General features: G+C 47.5%; 1 protein-coding gene across 1 annotated transcript; it reads right to left on the bottom strand.

Annotated features, from left to right (window-relative positions):
* Positions 1-57: 57 nt before the first annotated feature.
* RFC4 (replication factor C subunit 4) lies at positions 58-10,131 on the bottom strand. The gene is made up of 11 exons (XM_043992889.1): positions 10,067-10,131; positions 9,656-9,805; positions 9,189-9,267; positions 7,098-7,177; positions 4,030-4,149; positions 2,884-3,027; positions 2,540-2,660; positions 1,375-1,500; positions 511-591; positions 299-415; positions 58-215 (listed from the first exon to the last, which is right to left on the bottom strand). The coding sequence occupies exons 2-11, from the start codon at positions 9,787-9,789 to the stop codon at positions 126-128; spliced, it is 1,092 nt and encodes a 363-aa protein (XP_043848824.1). The 5' UTR covers positions 9,790-9,805; positions 10,067-10,131; the 3' UTR covers positions 58-125.
* Positions 10,132-19,418: the final 9,287 nt, after the last annotated feature.

Raw genomic sequence — 19,418 nt, 5'->3', positions numbered from 1 at the left:
CAGGGTGCAAATTGCAAGGGAGACCCACCCAACCCTTCCCATAAGTAAACTAGGAGAGCAATCCAGAAGGTGGTAAGTGCAAACTTTTATTGCCATTAAAATAGACAAAAATGTTGAATTCTCTGTTATGAGTTAAACTGTTGCATCACTGTAGCACAGAGACTGATTAACTGTAAATGTTCATCAGCACCATCAGCTAGGCACTTGTCTACTTCCTGAAAGGGAAGGGAAAAAAAAAATTAGCTTTGTTTAGGCCTATCTGTCCACCCCCTACTTAGGCCCCATGTAGTTTACTTACTGCAAGTTTTTCTGTGATTATGGATTTCTGCTTGTCACTTAAGTCATCTTTTTCCACTACCACATCATGGAGTTGGTTTATGAGCTGAGTTGCTGCATGCCCTTCATCAATTAAATCCTATTAAGAAGCACAGAAAAGTTCTTTACCCCCCCAAACAATCTTTACTCCCACACAAATCTGTACATGGTATGTAGAAAATAAGACATTTTAACCTTAACAACAGCTTCCAGTTTTTCAAACGAGCCGCTCTGACAGGCAGAGAATATGCCATTAATTGTTTCTGTAGGTACCACCTAGAAAGGAAAAGACAATATGGGGACCAATTCATGAGCTGGTTTGTGAATTTAATAAACCAGATTTAATTTTGCCACCTTTAGTACCAAAAATCCTGATGTCACATGAAGACAAATTGGACAAAGGCAGAGTTCGTATCTAGTGATGCCTAGGGAGGAAGTGTCCAGGAGGACCACCTACCATACTGTGACATGAGGGGAGCAGGAAAGTAGGATTCTAAATGTACCTTGGCTTGAGGTGAGATAGTATCCTTGTGAAAGATGGAGGTGCAAGAGAATATGCCATTAGAGGCATTCATTATGCTGGGGATGAAGGGGCTGCCTTCTGACGTCTTTTTGTGAGGCAATTAAATGACTTGCCCAGGATCACACAGCTAGTAAGTGTCAAGTGTCTGAGGTCTCATTTGAACTCAGGTCCTCCTGAATCCAGGGCCAGTGCTCCTATCAGCTGCACCACCTAGCTGCCCCTGCCTTACAACACTTATGTCCATAGTTTGGCTATGTCAAAGAGGTGGAATTAAGAGAAGCTGGCAACCCTCTTCATCTGCCATTGATTGCTATTCCTCTAATATATGTGCCCTGCCTCCAGCTGGGTGCAATTCAGCAGAGGGCACATAGTTATAACTATATATAACAATATATAATGTTATATATAACTATATATAACAACAATTTATATATATATAAATATATATAACAAGGGCAGCTCATGTCAGTACCAACATTCAGTGGAGTTTTCCCCTAGCAGCCTGAAAAGAACGGAGAACATCAGAGAGCTCCTACCCCAGCAATCTCTGTGATCACCTTCTCTGTCACGTCTTGCCCACCTGTCAATCGAGTGGCACTTTGAAGAAATGTGATGGCTTTTCGTAAGTCTCCTTCTGACACTTTCACAAGGTAAGATATTCCCTAAAGGAAACACAAAGATGTTGTTCGCCTGGACGAGGAACCTTGGTAAATACCAAGCCTAAACATCAGATGAGCTTCATCTGTACAAGAAGAACCACCTTAAAATTCCAGATCCCAAACATTCATGTTTTCCTGCTACTTTACCTTTGAAATAACAAGGGGAGAAGATCCAAAGATAGCATGAGTGTGAATGGAGTAGGTGAGGACAAAGTTGTGAGCAACCTGGCCTCAGAACATGAGTCACATAAGAATGATGGGAGAATGAACTTTCAAAAAAATCCTTTTCAAATACAAAAATAAGTCATTCAATACCTGAACTAACAAAAGAGCAGCTGTTCAGTCATGTCCTACTTTGTGACCATACTGTCCAAGAGGTATTCTTGGCAAAAATACTGGAATAGTTTGCCATTTCTTTTCCAGTGGATTAAGGCAAACAGGTTAAATGATTTGCCCACAGTCATACAGTTAGTGAATGTACGAAGCTGGATTTGAACCCAGGTCTTCCTAACTCCAGGCCTCGAGCTCTATCCATTGAGTCACTTTAACTGTTTAGGAATAGCCAACCATAAAAAGAAACTTCAATCTCATTACAAAGATCTTGGGACTACAGGGGAATTCTTGTCACTACATCGAGGTGTGTTTAACGTCATTGTACATATACAGCCTGTATCAGACTGCTTTCTGTCTTGGGAGGGGAGAAAAAAAATTGGAACGAAAAGTCCAGTGAGGGCAGATGTTAAACTATCCTATGTAACTGGAAAATAATAAAATTAAAAAAAAAGATGTCACTATTAAGCAGAAATATGTATATGAGATTTGTATTGTGTGTATGTGCAACCCCCTTTAGCAGGCTTAACCTCCTGCTCCATAATGAGCTAATGGAAACCCCTCAGCAATTCTGACATTGCCAAGGCTCCTCTGTTTCACCTACTGCCAAATGAACTGAAGTCCATCTATAGGATAAACTACTAAAGGCAAATCAAGCATTTCAGCCCTCATTGCTTCTTAATAACCGGAAATTAGGTCACAATCACCCTACCTCATTACTGATTTTCACGTTTTCCTTCTCAGAAATGTCTAATAATCTCTGATGTTGAATTTTATCTGACAAAGGCTTGAAGCGGAATTTGGAACATCGAGAGGTTAAGGGCTCAATTATCCTGTGAGAAAAGAAGCATCAGGTTGGAAAAGTGGCAACTGTCTGCAGAGCATTTCTCAGAATTTGGGTTTATCTAGAACAGTCTTAAGTCCCCAGCCAAGAAGAAATCCCAACACATCGGCTCCCTGAATACTGTCAAAAGTTGTTTTCCTTGTTCCTTATAAAACTTATCAAGGAAGGCTGTGACAAAATCCTCCTGCCTAGAAGAAAGGGAGCACACATACCGACTAACGTAATTGCAGATGAGACAGAATCGAGTCGTTTTGGACTCTTTCTCCATTGTGCGTCTTAAAGCTGCTTGGGCTGCAGAGGTCATGGAGTCAGCTTCATCCAGAATTACAATCTTAAAAGGAGGACATGGCTTCCCACTATATCAAAGAGAGGAGATCAACAGTAACTGAGAGATGCTTCTCAATGTATGGTAACCCCCCAGTCCTGAGCACTGTGCTGAAAGCATTCTGTCCAAGGAACTGCTAGCAAAGTTGACTGGCCAGGTTTGTCTTAAAAATATTCTTCCCTCAATCCCCAATTCAGTAACATTTAAAAACTCTATTCTCCTATGAAATTAAGATATTTCTAGAAACCAAAGCTATCTAGTCATGGAAAAATGCTCCAAAGTGATTAAAAATGCAAATTAAAATAGGTGTGAGGTGGTAACCTCATACTCATCAGATTGGTTACTGGTGGAGTTGTGAACTGATCCAACCATTTTGGAGAGTGATTTGGAACTATGCCTAAAGGACTATAAAACTGAATACGCTTTGATTCAGCAACACCATTACTAGGTCTGTATCTCAAAGAGGTGTTTAAAAAAAAAAGAACCTATTCACACAAAAACAGCTCTTTTTGTGGTGGGTAAGAATTGGTAACAGAATTCAGCCTCAATTGGGGAATGGCTGCACAAGCTATGGTTATGATTGTAATAGAATATTATTGTACTATAGAAAATGACAAGCAGGACGATTTCAGAAAAAACAGAAAAAGGCTTATATGAAGTGAAGTGAGCAGGGCCAGAAGAACATTGTACACTTAAAATAATGTGAGATGAAGAACTGTGAATGACTTAGCTATTCTCAGTAATACAATGATCCAAGACAATCCTAAAGGACTCATGATGAAAATGCTATCTGCCTCCAGAGAGAGAACTGATACTGTCTGAATACAGATCAAAGTTTTACATGTTAACTGGGGAAAAAGAAGTTTTAAGGTATGTGGGAGGAATAAGGCGATCCTTGTCCTTTTTATAACAGACATCTCTGAAAAATAGTAATAAAAATCTCTATGAAAGAAAGATTGAATGATCACCTAAAGGTTAAATTTAATTTCAAACTATGACCTGCCATAGAGAAGGAAAAACTTGGCTTACTTACTCTGAACGACTTCCTGCCACAGTCAGCTGAGCAAATGTCTTTACTTTCTCCCGAATAACTTGTATGCCACGTTCATCTGATGCATTTAATTCAAGAACTCTTTGTCGGAAAAGCTCAGGTCTGTAATAGGAAGCAAATTAAGGATCAAGCCATTTCTCTATACTTTCACACTCTGTGGCAGTTTAATAAAACTATACTTGGTAAATAACATTTTTTGAAGGGGGCAATCAGGGTTTAGTGACTTGCCCAAGGTCACACAGATAATAAGTGTCTGAGGTTGAATTTGAGCTCCTATCTTCTTGACTCCAGGGCCAGTGCTCTATCCACTGTGCCACCTGGCTCCCTGCACATAACATTAAAAAAATTTTTTTTTGTGGGGCAATGAAGGTTAAGTGACTTGCCCCAGGGGTCACACAGCTAGTAAGTGTCAAGTATCCTGCATCCAGGGCCAGTGCTCTATCCACCGTGCCATCTGGCTGCCTCCATATAACATTTTTTAACAAAAAGAGGTAGACCCAGATCATTGGAGTTGAAAGTGACCTTGGAGATTACCTGGTCCAACCTTTTGCAGATGACCTGAGGAAGCCCAATGTTTCCCCTAAGGTTACCCAATATCATCAGCTGAGGTGGGACTATAACGAAGATCTCCGAGGTCTTTCTAAACTGTCTCTGACCAGGGTGCCTATAACCTTTCTCATTAGATAGCAAACACCAAGGGCAACTGGATTCAGGAGGACCTGAGTTCAAATCCAACCTCAAACATTTGACACTAGCTGTGTGACCTTAAAAAAACACAAAAACCCCAAAACAAACAAGATAGCAAACACCAACTCTGAAGGAAAACAATTACCATTAACACTTCTTCAAAAGAAGTATTGCTGCTGGTCCATCCTAGACCTGATGTAGAACTTTAGTTACTAAATAATCAAAAGGACTGCGCTCAAAAAGCCTTTGAGAAGTAAGCATGTCTAATGGGAAATGAGATTTCCCTGCTGGGCTGGTATGTGGGGGAGGGGAGCCCTAGATCCACACTGTCTGAGACGTCCACCCCCAGGGAAGGGGCTTGAGCTCACCCTCCCCAGGACTCTCCTGCTGTCCTTTCATCTGTCTCGTTTCTCCTAAATGAAATATTCTTTGTCCTCCTCCCCATCTTCAGGACATTTCAAACGGGACTTCCCGGTGCTATCTGAAACTTGACACGGAACTCGTTTCCCCTTCTGAACTTGCCCTTCTTCTAACCCTCCTATTTCTGCCACAGGTATCATTGTCCTTCCAGTCTCCCTGGCTTGGAACCTTGGTTTGATCTGTGAGTCTTCACTCTCCCTTCCCTCACACATGCAGCTAACCAATCTCACTACTTGTATCTACTCGAGATGCAGCTGACCCCTCCTCTACAAACTCTCCAACAGTCTCCTGACTGGTCTCTCTTACAGAAGCCTCCCTCCACTTCTACCCATCCTTGTACAGAGCAGGGTGAGCTGGACTCCAGGGCCTCCTTCAAGGCCTCTAGCATAGACTCTGCCTCACCTGACTTCTCAGCCTAGAACATTCTGCCTCGTCTCAGTCCCCTTCTCCCACTGGCATGTTGCTCACAGGATCACCCTTCTGGGACAGGCCTAGGCTGGCTCTGCTTCTCAGTCTCAGGATTTTGCCACTGTGCACAGCCCTGTTCCAGTGCCCACCTCACCTCCTCATCCCTTGTTCCACTTTCAGCTCCCTTTTGTGTACCATCTTCCTCTGTTAGACTGTAAGGTCCTTGAGGGCAAGCCCTTGCTTTTTGCTCTCAGCACAGTGCTTGCTGCCCCAAAGACTTTCCCACCATTCTCTAACATCTTTTTCTAGCCTTACTGGACAATCCCCTTCCTGTCCTGTGACCCAGACCAACTGGCCTTCTTTGTTCCTCACACACACCATCTCCCATCTCCATTCCTTTGCCTGGAATGCCCTCTCTTCACCTCTTGTCTCCTAAGATTCCTCTTTTTCTTCAAGAAGCTGCACACATACCATCTTCTACAAAGCCTTTCTGTCACTCAGAAGAGGGATTTGATTTGTTCCATTTGGCCTCAAATCATAGGAGCAATGGACAGGTACTGAGAAGCTTTCTTAACAATAATAGCCATCCAAATGTGTATTGGGCTGTCATTGGAAGGAGAGAGTGGCTTCCTGTCACCCCTCACTAGAAGCTTTCAAGCAAAGACTGGACGGTTATGAGTTGGGTGTGGTGTAATGGGGACTCTTTGGTACAGGTCAGCCGAGGCATAACTGTGATCATGAAGTGCCTACTAGGACCTCCCCCACGTCTCACTGGCATCTCAAATGCTACAGGTCCAGAGCAGAACTCATTATCTTTGCCCCGAAATCTGCTCCTCTTCTAACTCTCCTTATTTGGGTTGAGGCTACCGCCCTCCCCTCATTCATCTAGGACTGTCACTTGACTCATCTCTCCCAGATCCAATCTAGTGGGTGTTCTGCCCAATTCTCCCCCCACAACACTCTGCCCTCACATGGCCACTAAGCCTCTAGTTCAGGCCATCCATCACTGCTCCCCCACCCCCGGACTTCTGTGCTAGCCCCCTCCTTCAAGCTGGCCTAATCTCCGCTCCCTTTGCTCAAAACTGGTCAGTGACTCTTCCCTGCCTCCAGAGGCTTTCCATGTACTCCTCCGGCCTGATTTCACCCTCCAAACTGGACTACTAGCTGATCCCTGCAATCCCTCTTTCATCTCTACCTCCACATATTGACACAAGCTGCCCATTGTGCTGGTAATGCCTTCTCTCATCTCCATTCTCTTCCTTCAAACCCCAGCCAAGGCACCTCCTTCCTCCACCTCCATGAAGCCTTGTCTTAACTGTCTGGAGCAGGGCTTCCAGCCTTCCCAATTTCCCTCGCACTGGCACCCTGCCTCCCCACCCTCCTAGTGTAAGTCCCTCAAGGGCAGTCTCCCTTATGCTTCCGGACGCCTGGTGCCTAACAGAGTGCTTTGTACCCAGCAGGCACCAGCCGTCTGCTGTGAGCTGCAAATTCCTGGTGCAAATATAGAAACACAGCCCACAAAGACTCTGGCTCACCCGTAGAGCTCCCTTGCAGCTGCCAGAATGGTGGAGGTTTTTCCGGTTCCAGGCGGTCCATAGAACAAAAGGTTGGGGAGCTGTGGAAACACAAGGTTGGAGTTTCATGCCACAGGCCACACTGAGAAGAGGCACATGGGGCTGACCCTGAGAGGAGGGTGGGGGAAGCAGCAGAGCCAGGTCAGTGCCATCCTCGGGGCCCTGAGCGTGCTGAGCAGGCCCTGGATTCGTTCTAAGGAGCTTCTTTTTCTTGGGTCACTTTGCTCAGTGGCACAAATGATGTGATGTTGGATATACTGGAACTCATCTGACGTCGCTATTCATGTAATTTCCTTGTCAATCCTGCTATACGCCAGGGGTTTCCAATCTTAGTCACAAAGACTGTAAAAGTGTAAAAATGTCCACAGAACTGCTGCCTTCCCAACACCTCCCACTTTGGGTAGCTGTACTGATGGAGAAAACAGACAATGACAAAAAACTGCTATGAATTCTGAGGGCTCTAGTGCCTGTAATTCCTTTGGTATGGAGAAAATTCCATGAGGAAATCCCATCTACCAGTGGGGCTGGCACCTGTTCAAATCACAGGTGAGACTTGACCCCAGGGCTTCTTGGCTGAGGCCCGCTCTCTCTCCATTCACACCATGCTTGACTAACCCATGGTACATGCTGGACTAAATGGATGCCTTGGTCCCTTCTAATTCTAAGACTGTAACTTAGTGAACTATACTTCTCACAATAACTCAAGGCCTCTCCACCCCCGCAATGAGAAGCAATTCAGGCTATCCCATGCAATGCATGGGGAGGGGGATGATGGCCCGAAGTAGAGCATTGCTCTGCCTCCTTTGTTCTCCTTCATTCCAGTGCCCTCCTTTCTAAGTGATCTCCTCATCCAGGTCTTCTCTGGACTGCTCTACCCTGAGTAAGGTGAACATATGAGGTGCTAGAGCAGGGCAGAAAATAGACATTAACTGACTTCTCTCTATCCGTGACTGAACTTCCCACCTAGGCCTTTCCCTGTGCTATTCAGAAACAGCCCTAACAAGCTGTGCTGAGCAGAAACTACATAAGGGAATGTTTACTTGTGCTTGCCAGCTGCATTTTATTGATGGTCCTCAGGTCTACTTTCCTAAACTGAGCCCATTTAGAGATTAAGGTCTGACTGGCTTATCCAGATCTAAGGACTACAGTGAAGTACAAGCAGGCAAACTTTCACTTCTTGGCTCTGTATGTTTTCTCCTCCTTAGCAATGCCATCTGCTCCCTGGACACGGTCTTAATTATGGCTCCACCACTTAGTCCTTAGGTGCCCTGTCATCCAACCACTCTAGGCTTCACTGTTTATTTCTGGGTCTTGACTCCAGAGCCAAAATAAAAGATTCTCCAAGGAAATAACTGTTTTAGACTCCTCAGCATTCTCTCCAGAAGCCCATGCCTGTCTCTGTTCATGGATTAGGGCAGTCACTAAATTTGTGCTGAATCAAACCACACTCCAATCCAAATCCTGAAGTTAGTTGGTATATACTCCCAGGAAATGCTGTCCTGTCATTCCCCCAATCCACGACTACTTATTAAATGCCTACTATGTGCCAAGCCCTGGGGTGGAGAGGAGTGCCATCAAACGAGATGTCTTAGAAGACTATGGTTATTAAGTATGTGCTCTAAAACACAGGGTTGGGTAATGTATCAAATGAGACCATATTTGTAAAGGGCTTGGCACAGTACCCCATATGTAGTAGGTGCTATGCAAATACTAGTTGTTATTGTCTATTAATAATAGATGGAATTGTCCAGCTGGATTCCATGGAACCACCAATAACTGGTTGGGAATTTGTAGATTCAGGAGGAGGCAGACTACCTGAACAGACACAGAAATGGTGTACGTGTCTGTCCTGGTGTCCTCCATGGGATGGCTGAAGGATCACAATAAATGTCTTGATTATCTGTGTTCTCAGGGTGATAAGGACACAGATCCGAATGGGAACATGAATGGTTCTGATGATGCTTAAAGACTTGGTACGAGGCTTCTGAAAAGGTGTCAATCCCACTCTTAAGAAAACATTTCCAGGTGATAAGTTAACAAGGTTCAACTCACATCAGCTCCTTCTAAGGATTTTTTCAACACTGCAACTACTTCTTCCTGAAAAGCAACTTCATCCACACATTTGGGACGACTGGGGGGAAGAGAAATTGGCATTTGGCGGTTAGCAGAGATGCTGAAGAGTGTCATATGTTACTGTTGCTATGAAGTCAATTACAGTCTCTAACACGTACTAACAGAAGGGGAGGGAGAGAAGGGGAAGGGGAGAAGGAGCGTCTCCTGAGGTTTTCTATCCGGTTCTGTCTGTCTCCGTGAACCATTGTAGGGTTCTCAACAGAGATCCCGGGGCCTCGGGGCTCGCCCTAACCCCCTCCCACCCCTTTAGGAATCAGTCCTCACTCTACAACAAACAGCCTTTCTAAGGCACACATCTCATGGACGTGATGCCAGGCCGAGGTCGGTCGAGCTGAGGGGCGGCTGGGAAGGGGTCTCGGCCCACGCTCCCGGGGCGGCGCTCTTACTATTTCTCCACCCACGGAACGGGCTTGGCCCTCCGGCTCTCGGCGCCGCTGCCGGCGGGGGCCGCGGTCCCTCGATCCTTGGCGGGCGGCGGCTTGGTGCTGATGGAGGCCGGCCCTTTGAGGAAGGCCTGCATGGTCGCTTCGCCCTGCCTGGGGGAGGACAAGAAGCGAGATCGGTCCGGAGGCTGCCGACGGGCGGCGCCCAGCGGAAGGGGAAGAGAATGAACGTGGAATTCACGGGAGCCCAGGGACCCCCCGTGACGGGCGGGTCACACGCGGGACCTCAGATGTGGAGCTGAAGGCCTGGGGAGCCTGATCACCCAGCACGAGGGGGACCGGCGGCCGCTCTCCCTGGAGAGTCGGGGCCTGCGGCTGCCGGGAGCCCGCTCCCCGCTTCCGGTCGCCACTCACCCCCGGGCACCGCGGCTCCCGGTTTCCCGCCACCGAACGGTCTGCCGGGAGCCTACGCGTCACTTCCGACAGGGGAGGGGCGCCCAAGCCCGGAGGCCGTTATCGCGCCAGACCACGTCAGACTTGGAGTTTAGCGGGAGGTGGGGGCGAGTGGTTTGCATCCCCCTTAGGTCCGCAGAGGGCCGGCTGTCCCTGGAGGGCAGGGCTAGACCGTGCTTTTTTACTTCTTTATGTCTCCACAGTAAAGGCTCAATAAATGCTCGGCGCCCTCCTCAAAGATGGCTTTGAGCAAGGCCACTCTGCACCAGCACGCATGCACTAATTTCTCTCCCTCTCTCCCCCTCCCACTTCGCATGCGCAGAAAGCTCAGCGTGACTCGTGGACTCCCGGCCTGAACCGGACGCTGCTGGCTCAGCGGTTCGACTCTGTGAAGGCACCGACGGCTGAGACACTTACTGGGGACTTTTGTATAAAACAGAACCGTCTGTTTAGGGAGCATCATGTGCCTTTCTCCGAAGTTTAGAGCGGGCAGGGGGAAGGGCTCCGCGTCCGCCCTTCTAGCCAGTCTAAACTTGGCCGCCTAGCCCCGCTCTACCGCAACACCTCCTGATTGGTCCTAGCTCAGGTCCCTGGGGCCAATAGGAACAAGGCACCAGAGCCCCGCCCCTTCTACTCCGAGCTTCCCGTCGGCGGCCTCGGCGATAAATCCCTCGTGTTGCTCTCCAACCTTGTCTGTTTCCTTCTGTATTCCCTTTTGTTCCTTAAAAGAAAATGCTTGGGAGCCCAAGTCTTTCTGATCGAGGCACAAAAAACAAAAAAAGAAAAGAATGCTTCAGCAACCCTCCTTTTCTTCTGGGGGTCCACACCATCACTTATTCCTCTCCCAAACTGCTCCACCCCCCACCCCCAGGTGAAGGTGGAGCAAGGCGGGAGCTGCACTGGCTGCCCTTTCTGGTCCTTCTCTTCTCCCAGAACCAAAGCCCGCCCTGGGGGCCCCTTCCACCCCAGAGGCCTCGGGAGGTAACGCAGCTTTCCTAAAGGCTCTTGCTGGCTGCCCGATCCCTGTGTCAACGAGTTAGGCTTTCTTTTCTTCGTAAGTTCAGGGAACGTGAACATACTAAAAGAGGTTTTAGTTTACATGGAAACGATCCTGTCTTCATAGGAGGCCGACCAAGGTCGGTGACTCCTGGGATCCCTAACTTGACGGCTCTGACAATGGTAACTGAGAGTCAGAATATGCACTGGGCCCCTCCTAAGCCACCTAGGGCTGGCTGACCAGCGGGCAGCGCATCCCTGGGAAACGTCCTAAGGCAGACTCCTCTGTTGACTGCCTGAAACAAAGCAGAAGTTGGAAGGAGGGGTCCTAGGGCAGTTTGGCCTAGACCCCCACCCCCAGCAGAAAAGGCTGCAACAGACTCCTAAAGAGCCTGGGGGCATTTCCCACCCTCTCCCTTTTGCTTCTGAAGTTTATGAAGCTTTTATGTAGAAGTGAAAAGCTACACTCTCCAAATAGTCTATTTTATCTTCCCGCGGCAGAAATCGAGGAGTTATTGATTGATATAAGGAGTTAGGAACCCAGTGATGTTGACACTACTAGCTGTCCTGTGAGAAAAACAGCCCCACTTGGTCCTGAGGGCCTGCACCTGCAGGAAGTGTGTGTGGGGGGGGAGTTCCCTGGCATTGCAGTAAAGGGTCTTTACTACTGCCCTCTTTGCCACTTCTGACTGTGGTCATCTTGCAGTGCCTCACAGAACTTCGGTCAGTGTGATAAGTGTAAGCAGGTGCCAGCTGCCGTCCTGACCTCAGCTGGATGCCAAGCCAAAGGAGGCCCAGTCCACAGAGGGAGGAGGGGGCCATGATCATTATTTGTTTTGTTGTTGTTGTTGTTGTTTTTTTGCGGGGCAATGAGGGTTAAGTGACTTGCCCAGGGTCACACAGCTAGCAAGTGTCAAGTGTCTGAGGCTGGATTTGAACTCAGGTCCTCCTGAATCCAGGGCCGGTGCTTTATCCACTTCGACATCTAGCTGCCCCCATGATCATTATTAAGATGCTTTCCCCCAACCCCACCAAGGGCCAACTATGGAAAGAAACATTTGTTTGTGACTTCAAAGTCCAGGCCACCCTAGCTCTGATTTCAGCAGCAGGCCTGGAGACAGCAATCTGGTGGCCCTGGCTTTAAGGTCGATGAGAAGGAAAGGAGAAGAAAGATGTGGAGAGGCGGAGACAAAAAGGAGCTAAGTCATTCCATAGAACAGTGACCGCTGTCCTTCAGGACAATTCCAAGTTGACAAAACCCTTTACTCACACACAACCCTGAGATGGGTACTGAAGACATGATTTTCCCCATTGACCAGATGAGGAAACTGAAGTTCAGAAAGATTAAAGGCAACAGAGGCCTGCATGTGACTTCCCATCTGTCCCAACTGCAAACCTCAAACTCTGCACCACAGCAGGGCGAGTAAGGTTTGGCAATTAAAAAAAAACAAACTCAGCCTCACACTAAACTGATCAAACTACAGGATTTATTGAAGGGACTCAGGGATGAAATGTGTAACTCTGGGCAAGTCACTTAACCTTTCTGCCTGTTTCCTCATTTGTAAAATGGTTTCCATTTGTAAAAATGATAATGGTACCTACTTTGCAGGGCTGTTGTGAGGATCCAATGCAATAAAAATATTAAAAAGCAAACCTGATAGGGCTATTTAGAAATCTAGCTTTTATTATTATGATTATAAAAGGGATTAATTAGCCACAGACACTTCTCTCAGAGTCCAAGGCTCATTTTCTTCACGGCGCTGCTGCTACTCCTGCTTCCCTGTTCTCCTCTGGTGTAAGTAAGGGGAGCTGAAAGGCAGGCAGAAGGGGCTGGTCTATAGGCAGTGGACTGCTTCTGGATGATCCTCCAGGTATTAGAGTGCTTTGGAATCCTTATCCGGAAGTGGACACAGGGAGAAAGTGTCTTTAAGGAAGGCCCTGCTCTTCGGGTGACCAGCATGGAGATCATCAGGCAGGCAGGCTTCCTGGGTGGTAAGGGGCCATTCTGGATGCTCGGACTAGTGCACTGCCTCTGCTCCAGGAACAGGGGCCCGGGTCTGTTCAGCCTGCATCCCCAATCATACTGCCCCTCGGAGGCCTGCATTCAAAGTAAGCTCTCAATAAAGGATTATGAGGGAAAGGCAGAGAAGAGGAAAGACAGCACCTAGCATGCTTACACCACTGGCTGCCTGACCAGTCACTCAGAGAAGCCAGTAGACAGAAACAGTTTGAAAGACTGCTCAATTCCTAAGAGCCTTTGAACTCTAGATGAAAACTACCTTATCTTGACTACTTGGGTTTGATGTATTGAAAGATGTCCTGGGGGCAGCTAGGTGGCAGTGGATAGAGCACCAGCCCTGGAGTCAGGAGTACCTGAGTTCAAATCCGGCCTCAGACACTTAACACTTACTAGCTGTGTGACCCTGGGCAAGTCACTTAACCCCAATTGCCTCACTAAAAAAAAAAAAAAGCCCTGGGGCGGCTAGGTGGCGCAGTGGATAAAGCACCAGCCCTGGAGTCAGGAGGACCTGAGTTCAAATGTGACCTCAGATACTTGACACTTACTAGCGGTGTGACCCTGGGCAAGTCATTTAACCCTCATTGCCCTGCTTAAAAAAAAGAAAGAAAAGAAAGATGCCCTGGGCCTACTTCTAGACTAGTACACTGGTAAAGGGGGCAGTTCCAGGCTTGGAGTCAGGAAGACCCTGGTTCAAATCTGGCCTCAGACACTTATTAGGTATGTGACTATGTGTGCAAGCCACTTAACCCTGTTTGCCTCAGTTTCCTCATCTGTCAAATGAGCTAGAGAAGGAAATGGCAAATAACTGAAGTATCTTTGTCAAGAAAACCCCCAATGGGATCAGGATGAGTTGACCGTGACTGAAAACAACTCAAGAGCAACAACCAACAATGGCCTCTCAGACTACAATTCAGGACAGGTCTAATCTTGCCTCTCAGGACCAGGTCCAGACAAACTAAGACCTGGACAAGTGGAGAGATGGCCACTGGGCATGAAACACCAATGTCATTTCCCACCAGATTCATTTACACACAATCCAAAACCTCATAGCTGGAATGAATGTCAGGCTCTGCCTCTGCTCTTTGAAATTCTGGCCTGGATCTATGGTTCCCCTTTCACCTGGACTCTACAGAGAATCCCAGGTTTCTGCCCATTTCTAATTAGATTTTAAGTAGCTACCACGTTTCCTCCCTGTCCCCCATCCCAAGGCCCAGCACATCACTGAGTTGCCCAGGGCCATGTGGTTAGCCATTGCCAGCTGGATTGACTTGGGGTGTTGGAATCAGTCTGGGGAAGTTACAGAATCAGCCAGGGGAAGTTAGAGAAGACTTCAGAGTGAAGTAGAGGAAAGGGAGAATCCTGGAATATTCAAGTTCAAAGGGAGCTTGGCAGCCCCCTAACCAGCCTTTATTTAGGAAGGAATCCCCATGATCTTGTTATGGGCCAATGTTATGGGCCTAGCACCCCAGAAGTTCTTTAGGGTAAATCAAAGAACCTTCTCCTTGAGAAGCTAAACCAAAGGACAGACACACCTAAAGAGATAAGTGGCACCGGATCAGGAATGAGCTAACCCCAGGACCATCACCCTTCATTCCAGTCTCCCTCATTCCTGGGGAGATAAGATTAGGTGTAGCTGCTTGCCTTTGTGGCAGGAGGAGGAGAGAGAGATGGCTTGAGAGATCCACAGCCACCCCTCACCCAACTCCCCCAGCCACCACCAGTGGGGGATGGTCCTCCCCCAATAAGGGAACTTTCCAGTCAGATGATCACCTCCATCAGTCCTCTATAAAAGTATCTGCCTGTCTCCTGCTGGGGGAGATTGGTATCTGAGTCATGCCTCTGTGCTATGCCTTCTCCCCATGAGAAGTCCAAGGATTTCTCTCTTGGTCTCCTTTCCCTAGCACCCAAAAGAAACTTATTTTATTCTATTGGATTTGTGTACAAGAGGGCATAATTCTTTTTTTTTTTTTGGCAGGGCAATGGGGGTTAAGTGCCTTGCCCAGGGTCACACAGCTAGTAAGTGTCAAGTGTCTGAGGCCGGATTTGAACTCAGGTACTCCTGAATCCAGGGCTGGTGCTTTATCCACTGCACCACCTAGCCGCCCCGGGCATAATTCTTTAAAGAAGAATTCCTAAGTACCCCAAACCCCTATCCCTATCCCAAATCCCCACCTATTTTCCCCATAACAATCTCATAGGAGGGGAGTGGCTGTCCCACTGCTGCTTAGAGACCTGCAGGGAGGGAGGGACCTGCCCATTCCACTTTGGGGTGGCTCTAATTGTTGGGGATGTTTTCCTCCATTTTCTTCTTTTGTTCTGCTCCTCATTCTGCCCCCCTGGGGCTTTCTCCTCCACTGGGCAGCCCTCCAGATCCTTGAAGATGGCTCTCACATCCCCTGAGCTCTCTCTTCTTCAGGTTAGACATGCTCAAGTTCTCCAGTGGTTTCTCATGAGACATGGAACCATCCCTGGCTTCCTGTCCCGCCTGCTGATAAATGCCCAGAATGGAACACAAGTGTCCTGCTGTCACCTCCTCAATCCCAGAATCCTGGACACTTGGCCTCCTCAGGCAGCTAAGGGTCAAACTGGTTTTTCAGGCTGCCTCAGGACTTCTACCAAGTGGGCCGTCTGCTCCTTTTCAAACAAATGCCTCTTTAACCATGAGCAGAGGGCACCCATCCTAGCACAGGCTTTTTTTACCGTCAACAACATTCCTAATGACTTGCCCAGTCAGATCGAACCTGCTTTGTAACAAAGATGAGCCTTGTCCTTGCCAGTCTTAATCTAGAGCCTTCTGAGGTTGTGCCAGTCAATACAATGAAGAAGAGGAAGATGGCGCCAACAGGTTTATCATACTTAGAGGAGGGGGGCATGGGCTGATGAGCCTTCAAGTTGCCAACTCAATCATTTACATATTTTCCTACTGGTAAGACAAAAGTGGGGACAAAAGGTCAAAACTGCCTCCTTGTTCCCAATTTCTGGTTCACTGGGAGTTTTTCTTCTCTATTTTCTCGAGTCACACTGTATCACATATAGCAAATTGTCCTTGCCCCTGCCCATCTTTCTCCTTTTGAGGTTGGGGGTGTTAAATTGCCTAGAGCGTTGTTTCTCAAAGGTCCTCCCCCAATAAGGGAACTTTCCAGTCAGATGATCACCTCCATCAGTCCTCTATAAAAGTATCTGCCTGTCTCCTGCTGGGGGAGATTGGTATCTGAGTCATGCCTCTGTGCTATGCCTTCTCCCCATGAGAAGTCCAAGGATTTCTCTCTTGGTCTCCTTTCCCTAGCACCCAAAAGAAACTTATTTTATTCTATTGGATTTGTGTACAAGAGGGCATAATTCTTTTTTTTTTTGGCAGGGCAATGGGGGTTAAGTGACTTGCCCAGGGTCACACAGCTAGTAAGTGTCAAGTGTCTGAGGCCGGATTTGAACTCAGGTACTCTAACCCTAACCCTAACCCTAACCCTTGTCCCCAAAGGACAAGTCTTAGGGTTGACCCCTAAAGGTTATTTTCTCTTTGGCTTACTGCCTCCACCCAGAGTTTACTTTGGTAAAATCTCCATATGTGACTAATACGTCATGTCTTGGGCAGCTAGGTGACGCAGTGGATAAGGACCTGAGTTCAAATCTGGCCTCAGACACCTAACATTTACTAGCTGTGTGATCCTGTCACTTAACTCCAACTGCCTCACCAAAAAAACAAACCAAAACAAAACAAAACAGAATCCACAGTTCCTTTTTTCTGGATGTGGAAAACATTTTCCATCATGAGTCCTTTCGAATTGTCTCAACAAGCATTTATTAGGTACCTACTATGTGTCAGGTACTGGGGATACAAAGGCCAAAAAAAAAGTCCCTCCTCTCCAGGAATTCAGTCTAATGGAGGAGACAAGTGTACCAATAGCTGTGTACAAACAAGGTACAGACAGGAGAACTTGAGAGACACTTTCTGAGGAAAGGCAAGATTGATGAAGGCTTCTTGCAGAAGGTCAGATTTTAGCTGAGACAGAAGAGGCCACAAGGGAGAGCATTCCAGGCAGTAAAAATGCCTTTGGGAGATGGAACATCTTATGAGAGGCACAGCCTGGAAGCCAGGCTCACTGGATCAAAGCATGCCTGGGGGAGGAGGAAGTTGTAAGAAGACTGGAAAGGTAGGAGGCTACCAGGTTATAGAATGTTTTTAAAGCCAAACATGAGTTTAAATTTGATTCTGGAGCCAAATAAGCAGCCACAGACTTGTGTTTTAGGAAAAGCAATTTGACAGCTAAATGAAGGATGGACCCCAGTGGGGGAGTTTTGAGGTAGGGAGACCAACCATCAGGTTAATACATTCCAGGCATGAATTCAATGGAAACAAGGGGCACATGAGAAATGTTAAGGGAGAAATGACAGGATTTGGCAACAGACTGGAAATGGGGTGAAGGGGAGAAAATGAAGAGTCAAGGATGACACTTAGATTTTTAACTTGGATCCCTGAGAAGTGTCCTCAAAAAGGTAATTCAGGAAGAGAGGAGGGTTTGGACATTTGAGCTTAAGCTGTCTAGGGAAAATCCAGTTGAACATGACCAAGACACAGCTGGATGTGAATCTGAAGGGCAGGAGAGAGGTCAGGGCTGGATAAGGAGATCTGAGAATCATTAGCAAAGAGATGAGAATTGAATCCATGTGAGTTGATGAGATCACCAAGAGAAATAGAATAGAGGGAGAAAAGAGACCAGGGAAAGAGCTCTGGAGGATACCCATGGCTAGCAGGTGAGGTTTGTTGTTGTTTGTCCTTCATTCTGGAAGAGGATCATGATATAGGAGTGACGTCATGACTTGCAGTGAACTGGATTTAAGTAAGGAGGGCTGTGCAGGACCACCAGCTTCACTCTCTCCTCCAGAGCCATCTGGGTCCAGTGGCAAGATATATTTCTCAGGATGACTGGAGATGGCCCCGAATGTTTAAGCCAACTGGGGTTAACTGGCTTGCCTGGGGTCACACAGTTGCGTCTGAGGTGAGATTTGAACTCAGGTCCTCCCAACTTCAGAGCCAGTGCTCTATCCACAGTGACACCCAGCTGTCCCAGCAGGTGAGGCTAGATGAAGAGGAGGCAAAGGAGACTTAAGAGTGGTCAGAGTGGTAGAAGAAGCAGGAGAGAGAGAGAGGAGCTAGAGCAGCTGGGGGGGTGGGGTGGAGTGGATAGAGCTCTGGGCCGGAGCCAGGAAGACCCATATTCAAATTTGGCCTTGGACTCAATAGCAGTGTGACCCAGGCAAAGGACTTGACCACTGTGTGTCTCAGTTTCCTCATCTGCAAAATACGAATAATCATCACCCCTACCTCGAAGGGTTATCTTAAGATCAAATGAAATATTAACTGCAAAACAGGGCATCCAGTAGGTGCTACATAAATGCTCTCATGACGATGTCCTGAAGACCTGGAAAGAAGAGAGTACCCAGGAGAAGGGGGGGATCAGTGGCATCGACGGTTTCAGAGAAATTAAAATAAATTTAGATGAGATTAAGAAGTTCGGGTCAGGATCAAGCAAAGGCCACTAAGAGATTCCTGGTTAAATGAATAATTTATTAAGAAGAAAAAACAGGGACCGGCGGTAACTCTGGGGAGCGGGATTTTAGCGTCAGAATCAAGGAGTCCGGTCCTTCCTCGGGGCGGCCCCGGTCAGTTCTCACCTGCCCATCCCGGCCCGGCTCTTCTGACATTCAGGATTCTCTCCGTTGGGGCCGCCATAGTCTCCAGTCCTTTCACCAGAAGGAGAACATGTCAAGGTAACACTGGCAGCGCCGGCGCTCCATAAATGAGACCCCGCAACTCCACCACCTTTGCTGTCAGGGCAGCGACTCCACGCTCCCAAATAACCCGGCAGGCAATGAGTGCGTCACTTCCTGTCCGGAAGGGCGCACCCACAACAAACGGAGGGGAAGATGGCGAAAGAATCAAGCCCGTGAGCTACCTCATGGGCAAAGAAACAGCATTTGGAATACTAAAAATATATGAAAGAATAAAAAACACAAGATAATGGGGAAGAGAGGGGTTTTGCGGGAAAAAGACCATGTCTGTGGAAGTCAGTCTGGCTGACTCCTTTACCCAGCATGGACTCCCCCAGCTTTCTGCCAGCATAAAAGATGGCCACAGGCTGGGCTATTAAACGCTTATGCGCATGCTTGTTTCCCCAGCCCTTGCCCTCCGAAGGGCAGGGAAAGTTAGAAAAAAGGGAGATTCGCATGCGCAGGACCGCAGAGAGTAAGGAGCCGCTCTGAAAGGTGCGCACGCGCACATCCCTCGACGTGTTTGGT

This window comes from Dromiciops gliroides, chromosome 3 (genome assembly GCF_019393635.1).
Source record: "Dromiciops gliroides isolate mDroGli1 chromosome 3, mDroGli1.pri, whole genome shotgun sequence".
NCBI classification, from domain to species: Eukaryota; Metazoa; Chordata; class Mammalia; order Microbiotheria; family Microbiotheriidae; genus Dromiciops; species Dromiciops gliroides.
This window is presented reverse-complemented; position numbering and strand designations above follow the sequence as displayed.

Excerpts from the sequence above, each read along its gene's own strand:
- RFC4 (XM_043992889.1), bottom strand. The coding sequence starts at position 9,789 with ATGCAGGCCTTCCTCAAAGGGCCGGCCTCCATCAGCACCAAGCCGCCG. Across the intron at positions 9,268-9,655 it reads GTTCCGTGGGTGGAGAAATA|TCGTCCCAAATGTGTGGATG; the intron begins GTAAGAGCGCCG and ends TCTTCCCCCCAG. Across the intron at positions 216-298 it reads TAATCACAGAAAAACTTGCA|GAAGTAGACAAGTGCCTAGC; the intron begins GTAAGTAAACTA and ends CTTCCCTTTCAG.